General features: G+C 36.5%; 1 protein-coding gene across 4 annotated transcripts in view; it reads right to left on the minus strand.

Moving 5' to 3' along the window:
* Positions 1 to 785: 785 nt before the first annotated feature.
* Positions 786 to 10,100, minus strand: part of TASOR2 (transcription activation suppressor family member 2) — a 93,350-nt gene continuing 84,035 nt past the window's right edge. For 3 of the 4 annotated variants that reach the window (XM_007503871.3, XM_007503870.3, XM_056799031.1), the window contains 6 exons: positions 8,742 to 8,867; positions 6,434 to 6,587; positions 5,960 to 6,065; positions 4,301 to 4,482; positions 2,333 to 2,444; positions 786 to 1,556 (listed from right to left, as the gene is read on the minus strand). In XM_007503871.3, the coding sequence (XP_007503933.2) occupies positions 1,553 to 1,556; positions 2,333 to 2,444; positions 4,301 to 4,482; positions 5,960 to 6,065; positions 6,434 to 6,587; positions 8,742 to 8,867 (684 nt within the window). In that variant the 3' untranslated portion in view covers positions 786 to 1,552. Of the gene's footprint in view, positions 1,557 to 2,328; positions 2,445 to 4,300; positions 4,483 to 5,959; positions 6,066 to 6,433; positions 6,588 to 8,741; positions 8,868 to 10,100 lie in introns of those variants that run through there. The other variant, XM_016426000.2, reaches the window with a different exon arrangement.

Here is a 10,100-nt window from a genome sequence, read left to right on the forward strand (position 1 = left end):
ATGACATGGAAGCTGATAACTTTTTTCCCTTTTCTGGTATTCCTCCTCCCACCCACCTCAAGGAAGGAGTGAGTGTAACTAACCCTGTTAATTTTTCTGTCAAAGTCACCAACGTTGAATTTTCCATCAAGGAATTAGTCTGTTCTTCACTGCCTATATAAGCCTAAAGATGTAATGCAGAGTTCCAAAGCCACTGGCTGTTGCAGTGAGTCATAACATGTATGGAAGGAAAACCAAAACCAGCCATCTTAAGTTTAAAAGTATCTGAGGAGTTGATGCAAGTACAGTTTTGGAACACAGATATTGGCAGTGGAAGTACAATCACACCCCACAAAACCAGTTTCCTTCTTGGGGACAGTGGCACACGGGTTAAAATAATTGATATTTCAATGCTTTAAGATTTAATTACTGAGGCAATGTGTTAATTAGCTTTGTAAACATGGGTAAGTCACTCCTCAAAAATAAAAAACTATAGAAGGCTATAAGGAATAATAAGATCCTTGAAGTAAAATTAATCATTAAGCCTGGCAATAGATGGTAGTAGGGGCCAAACGGTCAGGCTCTACTGGCCATTACATTTTTTTTTTTGTCTGACCTGGGGCAAAAAATCTGAATCCCTTGAAAAACTTAGTATCTAGTGACATGTCGTTATCAAAGTTGCAAAGCTTTTTACAGAAAATATGAGAAAATGCTTGTGAGGAGCTAATAACACCCAAATTTAAAAAGAAAGGCCTAGCAGGGAATTTGTTTTTGTTTTTTGATAGTTATAAAATCATTCAGGGAAAAATATTTTACTTGTTTTTATTTTTTAAAAATTATTAGGTATAAAACCTACCCTCCAAATAGATACCACATATCTTGTACAAAGTTTCTGTTTAGCTTTGAGGTGTTCAAAGACTACTATAGAAATTTTTGAAATACCATAAACATATGATTATTATTCCTCAGAATATTGACATAGTGAGCTATTTACAAAAACCAAACAGAGTGGAAAAATGTCACTGCAAATAGGTACCATTTGGGAAAAAAAATTAACCTCACGTAGTGTAGCAGTAGACTAATACATTTAGATTAATTTCCTAGAAGATGGGCAAAGTGTATAAAAAGAATTTCAGACCATAACATACTACTTATGCCTTATTTACATAAACAACCATAAAAAATACACTTGTTAAAATGGACCTTTACATTACAGTTTTCCAACTTGTAGCCTTTCGGTAACATTTTCCTATTGTTCATTTTAATAATGTATACTACTGGCTTTGTTAAAATGCATCCTGTTTAAAAATAATTTAAAACCCTATAATCCAAAGCTTAACAATAAGTCTACTGTGCCATTCTGAAATAAATCACATTTCAGCAGACTATAAATTGAAAGAAAAATAATCCCCTAAGGATATCTGCATTATAATGGAAAATTTATAGTTTTAAATGTGAAAAGTGGATTCATTTCTTCCTGAAGGTGTTTAGGGTTGGGGAAGGCAGAATGGAAAGGGGGAATTAGCTCATCATTGTAGTTAGTCTTGGAAGTCATCAGAGCTGGTACTTTTCATCACCTAGACAAAGATAAATTCACAATGGTTAACATAAACCCAGAGCTAAGCAAATCTGTGCACTTCTGCAACAAAATCAGAACAGACCCCATCCTAAAATCCGGGGCATTGTGATAAAAACAAGCACTCTGGGACTGGCAATGTGGTTGCGTATACATTTGGAATTCCTGTACAAATGGTGAAAGCAAGAGCGATTGGTTTCTCTTAAGTCCTTATGGACTTCTAAAAGATGTCATCTGAGGTTCATAAAAATTTCCATCTATATTTATGGTTTACAAACTTCCACCAAACCTTTACCTTGATGCCTTAGTGTAGCATGAAGGTGATCTTAAGTTCTCAAAGGCTATGCCAGCAGAGTGTAAGTTCTACCATAGTCTTCAGTTATAGACTTGGTGATTGCAAATCTACATTTTGAGTCTGTCCACTGTCCAAGAATAAGTCATCACCAAATTGGTTAAAGGATGATGACGTAGGCTTATAGAGCCAAAGTCACCGGAGGAGTTGCAGTCTGGGTTTATAGGAGTATCTGCAGTAAGGAAATCATTCAAGAACTCCAGTACGGCTTCTCTGCTTGTTTGCACAGTCACCATGAGACAGTGGAAGCATTTTTCTCCTCTTGTAGATGAGGAAACTAGAACAGAGCATAAGGCAAGTTTCCCAAGGTTATATGGCAATACCAGCATGTCTGGTTTTCTGAAAATGCATGTGTATATCTGTAGCATGCTGTTTAATCACACACGGTAGAGCAGAGAGAAAAGGCTATGACAAATTATACTCACCAATAAGTTGCCTTAAATGGGGCTGCTTTTTGTACAATTCCAACAAAGTTACTTATATCAGTAACAAGGATTCCATTATTTTCAAATATTTCTCTGGAGGTACTGAGTTTATCTATTAAGAGAAAATCAGAATCACTAATTACTCGGTTGCCAAAAAGATCACTGACATAGTGAGCTATTTACAAAAACCTAAGGCAAGTTCAGGTGCTGTTCCTCATCTCCCGCCATGACTCAGTCATTGGACACAATCTTCCGGGTAAAGAGCAGGAAATACACAGGAATTCACAGGATTCAAAGTCCAAGAAAGAAGACAGCAGTAAAACAGCTCCATGTACAAATGCACACTATGAGGAAGAAGCAAAATAAACTTCTCTAGATCCTCAGGCAAATTTGAAACCACTGATACTGAGACTTGGAATGAATACAAAGAATACAACAGGTAAAAAGGGGCAGTAACTGCATTTGTATGTTAAGATACTGTCACGTAAGGAAGTTGTGGAAGCAGAGGAGGGTTGCCCCTGGGGTAAAAGATCAATGTAGGCTGAAAGAAGAGATCTTGCCATCAAGGTATACTACAGGTGAGAAATTTGGGTAACATCACAAACCTGGTACAAAGGCATTCATAACACAGGACTTCAATCATCAGCCATATTATGCTGGGACCCTGCCAAAAGCAGGACAACTATTTCTTGTCTTAGAAACAATTCCAGGAACTGTGATTTTTAATCTACGTAACTGAAGAAGAGGCAGGTTAAGGTACAAAGGGGTTGAGGAAGGGGAGATGTGATCACTGTTAGAAAAAGTTTATGACAGAGGAATGCACAGCAGAATCTGACAAGCATCCTGTACTTAGAACAACAGATATCAGTGGGTTCAGAATTCATTTGAGGAGGAAAAATGGTTTAAAAAGGACAGCACCAGGGACTCGCCAACCAACTTTAATTTTCAACGGTATGAATACAATAATGTAGCAGTGCTATGTCTCAACATGAGCTGAGCAATGAAAAAAATAAAAAAAAATTTTAAGGCTCTATGGGGAAGAAAAAGATTCAAGGGACAGAACTATGTATGGAGGGGATAACAGTGATAGAAAACAGGAAGTGGAATTGTTCAGCTCTTTCCTCTGATTTCTGAGGAAAATTCTCTTTAGCCTGGAAAGGACAACCACTACCACCACCACCAAATGGCAAAAAATGGAGCTGAGACCAATGATACCAACTTGGAAGAAAATCACACCCCAGGCTCAATAACTGAAACATTTTTATAAATAATTTGGATTTATTCTCTTCTGGAGAAGACTCAGGAGAAGCAAAACATAATTTCAATTATTTCAATAATGCTGGTGAAATGGAATCGAGAACAAATAACAGCTCTGTTTGGCTCTGGAGCATAGATCAAGGAGGAAAGGGGGAGAAATTGCAAAGAATCAGGCTTACGCTTGATATAATGAAAAATGTTGACAATTTAAGCTACCCAAAGGTGGACGAGTGCAGTGGGATGGATCCCTGGACAGGAAGTCTTCAAGTGAAGGCTGGATCATCATTTGCCAGGTATACTGCAGAATGGATTCTTTTGCCTGTACTGATTGGTCTACATGTCTGTCTTTTGAGGTTCCTACCAACTCTTGTGTGTTTAATTCTGATTCAGACTTGTGAGAAAAACCACACTGAAAAACTACTCTAAAACTTGGCAATACGGCACAAGTTAATTAAGTGTGGAGAAATAAAAAGCAAACTGCCAAACTTAAATAGGTAGAGCTCCTGAAAAGCCCATTACACGCAGATAAACTAAAACTGGACAATAACCCTGTTTTGCAAGTCACAGGGCGTGACCGAACATGAGAGAATATGCATTTACACCACTTAGTATGTATCACTAGTCCATACAAACTTACAGATACTTGCTAGGTGTTGTGGCATCTTAGTGACTAATGAGAGGATGGAAGGCAGATTTTAACCAGCTATTTACCTGTTAGGTACACAGCAAACCTGGCATTGATGTGCAGAACTTGCAAGTTCAGAAGACATTTCAAATACTCTGATTTTGTTGAAGATTTGGAGTCACACTGGTGATAATGAAGTACTTCAATGATATTTGCACTCTGGTATGATTTCAATATTGAATTCTTGCTATGAGCAATTGAATCTACTCTGAAAAAGAAAGTAGAAATGTTAATTAGCCAATTTAATTGAGACAAAGTGTAAACTATGAACTTTATTTTACATATTTCATTCCCATTTTTCTTGTATGTATTTCTATTCTAACTTACCATTATTGTACTGACTTGGATATTTAAATCATAACTAAATAATAGAAAGCAGGCCAGAGAAAGGAAAGGCCTCCAGCCACATTCCCTTAGCAAGCCCCCCTCGGAAGGCCAGGCCGGGCCTGAGACCAGGAGCTCACTGCCTCTCCACACTCTTCACTTTTCAAAGCCAAAGCCAAAGCCCCTCCGATTAGAGAACTGACTTCACTCCGCACAAGAGAAGGACCTGTAGAATCACTGCAGTCACACATTCATTCTCTACCTCCACTTTCATTCCTCTCCCCACTATCTTAAGAGGTTGTATGCAGAGAAACAACAGGTTTTTGTCTGCATTCTTAATTCAAGAGTGGGGTGACAATATCAAACAATATTCTTTTTTAAAATCCAATCTTTATCTTGGGGTGCCAAGTGGGTTAGTATTAAATTTTCACAATAGCAACTTTTGAGTTGAAAAGAACCTTAAAGGTCATCTAAGCAAGAGGTTTCTAACACTCCACATCCATAAGCCACATGTAGCCTCAAAACACTAAGTGTGGCCTAAAACAGAGGGCAGCTGGGTGGCTCAGTGGATGGAGAGCCAGGCCTAGAGATGGGAGGTCTCAGGTTCAAATCTGACCTCAGACACTTCCTAGCTGTGTGACCCTGGACAAGTCACTTGACTCCCATTGCCAAGCCCTTACCACTCTTCTGCCTTGAAGCCAATACACAGTATTGATTCTAAGGCAGAAAGTAAGAGTTTAAAAAAGTGCAATTGGGAAATAATTAACAAAACAAAAGACATAACCACAGATTATATTACATTTCAAATTAAGTCAACATAAAGCTTAGAGAAAGCCTTAGTTATGATTGATCAAGGCCATTCTCAGTTTACAGATGTGGAAACAGGCCCAAAGATATGATGTGATCTGTTCAAGTCACACAGCTATTGGCAGAGCTAGAATTTGGAATCAAGTCCCCAATTCCCAGATCAGTGTGTCAGTCAGTGCTCCTTATTTTTTTCAGGGGGAATGTAGTGGTGGTGCTGGTGATGAAGTGCTTGAATTACTTGAAGAATGGGAACATTTTATCTCTCAACCAATGATATGTTTCAGTTACTTTGGTAATATTAAATGATTTGTTTAAAACCTAGCAGTTATTTAATAAATGTTTGCTGAATGGTTCAATACCAAACCTAGAAAGGAAGACATCTCTATCCTGTAAGCAGATCTACATGCAACAGCTTGTTCTTCACAAAGCAGCATACTTCTTCCAGTATTCTTATTCCTAACTGCTGAGTAAAAGTCATACACCTTGGGATCTGCATTTAAGATTCTAGAATGAATTTTTAATTTGTGAGATAAGGAAAACTCAAAGAGCCTTACCTTACATCCTCTTTTAGTTTTTTACTTTCTCTATAATGAAGCAACCATTTCCACCTTCCATTGGCATTTAGTTTTTCCAAGATTTTGACAATTTCCTTTAGCTGAACTGTAGAAAAGATGGATCAATTTCAACAAAAGAAAAACCAGTGGGTCCAAAATCCACTTATCTCAGTTTAAGAAGCACATTTCTAGATTTGTCTGAACTTAGGGCAGTAGCTGCCAACCCTATTCATGTACACTGCATTTCAATAGACATTTTAACCTCCTGTCCTCCAAATATATACCAACCACCAGACATTGGCATGGAAGGAGAAGCACGACACTGTAATAAGAGCAACATTCTATTACCAACTGAAATGCTGGGGTGTTTTAAAGAATACAAGAAACTGGCATCATAACTGAGTGACAACTTTCAAATAAACTATCTGCTCGAGTTCCAAAGCCCAAAAAGGCAAAGAGAAAAAAAGGACAAACCTAAAGTTACAGCTTCTAATACTTTGTCATCTGACACCACAAAGCCTCCTGTACGAAACAGCTCCTGATGGGTACAGTCCAGGACGTCCCCTGGGCTGTCCACTCCAGCAAACATGACACTGGGGAACTGCTTCAGCCTCAGCAAAGAAGGAATCTGTCCAAAACAAAATGACCATCTCGTAAAGGCAAATCCATGGCAGCAGTCTGTGTATAGAAACACATTTTCACTTGGCCTTTTTTCTTTGCTGTTATCTTCTACGCTGCTTTTAAAGTATATTAATCTTGATGATCCTCGTCTATGACATCCTAGTTATTAGTGTTCTCTCCCCTTCCTCAAATTACCATGTAGATTGGCTTCTTCATATATGTAGTTACTAGCTCCTGGAGGATAAGAACAGTTTCATTATTTTTTAAAGCTTGTTTTTTTAAACCATTTTTAAAACTAAAGACACTGCTGAGCTGAGAATCCTCTCCATTCAAGTTGATTATTTTAAGAGGAGTATGTTAAAATCTGGAGGTGCTTTGTGAAAAAATGACAGGTGACAAACTAAAATATAAATCATCAAAAGTAGAACTCTGAACTTCAAAAGCAGGAAGATAAGGAAATATTGAGGTTGACATAAATTAATAGTAACAAACTACCCTAAAAAAGGCATGTAAAGTAACTGGTGATGTCATCCAGCTGCCCACTTCTACTTCTGTATCATAAAATGACAACCTGGTGCCGATGCTACCTACAAATGTCATCTTATAAGCTGGCTGACAGGAGGTCACTTGTAGAATGTACCTGGTTTATGTAAGTAGACCAAATCTTGACATACAGAATGTGACTGTAAATATCCACTTTAAAAGGCTGCAAATATCATTCAATAGGCATTCCTTATATAGTTCAGATAATTAAGAATTAAGGAAATTTTGGTTTTCCTGATGAAAAAATGAAATGATCATATGGAAGAATTTGTTAAGGAGTGAAAAAGAAACCAATGTATTCTAATGTGAGCTATGTCCCTGGGTATTTCTTAGCAAATTTCAAGAGGGAATTCTTTATGTCTCTGCAGCATGTTTTGAAAACATTCTTTCTCTGTTTCAATAGATTTCTGTCATTTTTATTCAAAGAATCAAAAGGATGGTATTTGACATCAAGTTTTTATAATGGATAAAAGGCCAAAAAATATAAACTATTTTCAAGAGGATTCATAAATATAACCACTTCACAATATATTCAATATGCTTAACATATTAGCTAAAGAAATATATAGGCTATCTTCAAGGTACCCCATTACCCACCAAACAGAAAAATAAGAAAAAGTAACAGAAGTAAAAAAATTATGCACTTTGGTGTTTAGAATAAATGTGAACTAGTGAGGTTCAAGAACAATAAAATACTATTAGTCTGTGTACACTGAAATATTCTAGGAAACTGAAAGAGGAATGAAGCTATTTACCAGGGCAAGGAGGAGTCCTAGAGCCACACACAGGCGCCTAGACCTTGTGCAGAATGAAGGCATAGGCATCTTGTAGAAGTTGTCACAAGTCACAAAACAAGGGTAGACCAAGGAAGGAATGTGCAGTTAGGCAGCACAGAGTGACAGCTAAATACTACAGAAGCAAGTAACAGCTCAGGAGCTCTGATTGCAAGTAGAGCAGAATGTTCATTCTTGTCGAGCTCTGATTGCAAGTAGAGCAGAATGTTCATTCTTGTCCCCTTAGCAAGAAGCCTGAAGAGAAATGAGCAGGGCAGGAAATCCAAACTAAAGGGGAGTTGGCAATTCTGTCATGCTGAACCTGCAGACAAGCAGTCTACTGGAAATTCAGTTTTGGGCAAACCCAAGGTGTAATGCTCAGATCCAAACCACGACAACAATCTTCAAATATTTAAAGGTCTATCATACAGTTAGACATATGTTGTCTAGCTCCCGAGGGCAGACTAAGACAATGACTGGAAGATGCAAAAAAGGAAAATTTGGCCTTGGTTTAAGGACAATCTTCCAAATAATAAAAGCTATCCAAAAGTGAAAGGAGCTGCTTCTTCAAGGGACAATGAATTTTTTCAATGGAAGTCTTCAAACAATGGTTCGATGATCCTATGGTGGGTATGACAGCAAAGGAATTCTTGGTTTAGATAGGTTGGGCTCTTACAATGCTGTAATTCTGTCACTGGATTTATTTTTAAAATTAAATTTATAAAAAGATAATGAGAAAACAAAGTGAAATACTAAATACTAAAAGGTAGCCAAAATCCTGCATATTGTGAAATGAAACAAAATTTTTTAAATTTGTATTCTGTAAGAAATGTTTTTGAACCTACTTGATGCACATGTGTTGATATATCCTCATTTTTAATGATGACTACTAGTGTATCTGTATCCCTGTGCAATGCCTGACAGAAATGCTGAGGTTCAATTTCTTTGTGGCCTTCTTTCCTCAGTAAATTCTGAAATACAGGAAAACAACCATGTCAGCAAAAAATCATCTTTTATTAAAAATAATATAGATACAACAGTTTATACAATTTTTCAAATTACATTCTATCAAAGAAAAACAAATAGCTTTTAGTCTTCTTGCTATAAGGTATTTCCATTGCAAAATTAATAATGATGATGAATTAAATAAAAGTCCTCCACTTTTTAGGATAGGGTTTCAAAACACAATCTAAGGTGATAGATAATTCAGCTGTTTCTAGTGATCACAAAATGATAGTATTAATTTAAAAAATTAATCACATTAGATAGAGCACCAAGCCTAGAGTTGGGAGACCTATGTTCAGATCTGGCCTCAGACACTTGTGACTTCTAGCCATGTGATTTTGGACAAGTTTCTTAACCATAATTGCCTATCCCTTGCTGTTTTTCTATCTTATAATTGATACTAAGACAGAAGTTAAGGTTTTAACAAACAAACCAAAAAAACCCAGCAGAATTGATTCTGACATACTTAGGGTTGCGATGACCTATGATTTAATTGTAATTTATTTAATAGAACAATTATTCCCATTATAAATGGGAAAATTGAGGTTTGAGGTAAAAGCTTATAACAAATAGATGACATGAATACATAATTTGTTTTTAAAAACCATAACACTCCTAATTTTAGATATCTGGTGATTGTAGGTACCCTCAAAACTACTAAGATTTTAAAAAAGAGAAGTTGTGTTTCTTTTTTTATCATGTCATACCCAGGCTACATTATTCTTATGCTATCCACTGTGAAATCTGGGCATAACACCTTTTTTTTTTTCTGAAAGACCTAGAATTCATGTAAAATACCAAAATAAGGTCATGAAGATAACCTAAGGTAGACATGAAGGACTGATTTATTACAGTCTTTATTAAAAGAGGAACAGAGAAGCTAAATCAAACCTGTAGTATTTTTATCTTAAAAAAAAAAGAAAAGAAAATTCTAACTATAAGCAGATATGATAACTAAAGAAGGAAAACAAATATCCACATGAAAACAGTTAACAAATAAATCAAAGTTTTGCTAATGTTTCTATACTTGTCCAATTCCAGGTGATTAACTCAAGTGGCACACAAAAAAAAGGAAGTAGTCTTTCACTGAACTATATAGATCCTCTAGGGAGCATTTATAACAAAACATTTACAAGAGTCACATACAATGAGGAAATCACTGAGGGTGTGGCAACTTGTTACTGAAGAGATGATCCAGA

This window comes from Monodelphis domestica, chromosome 5 (genome assembly GCF_027887165.1).
Source record: "Monodelphis domestica isolate mMonDom1 chromosome 5, mMonDom1.pri, whole genome shotgun sequence".
Classification (NCBI taxonomy): domain Eukaryota; kingdom Metazoa; phylum Chordata; class Mammalia; order Didelphimorphia; family Didelphidae; genus Monodelphis; species Monodelphis domestica.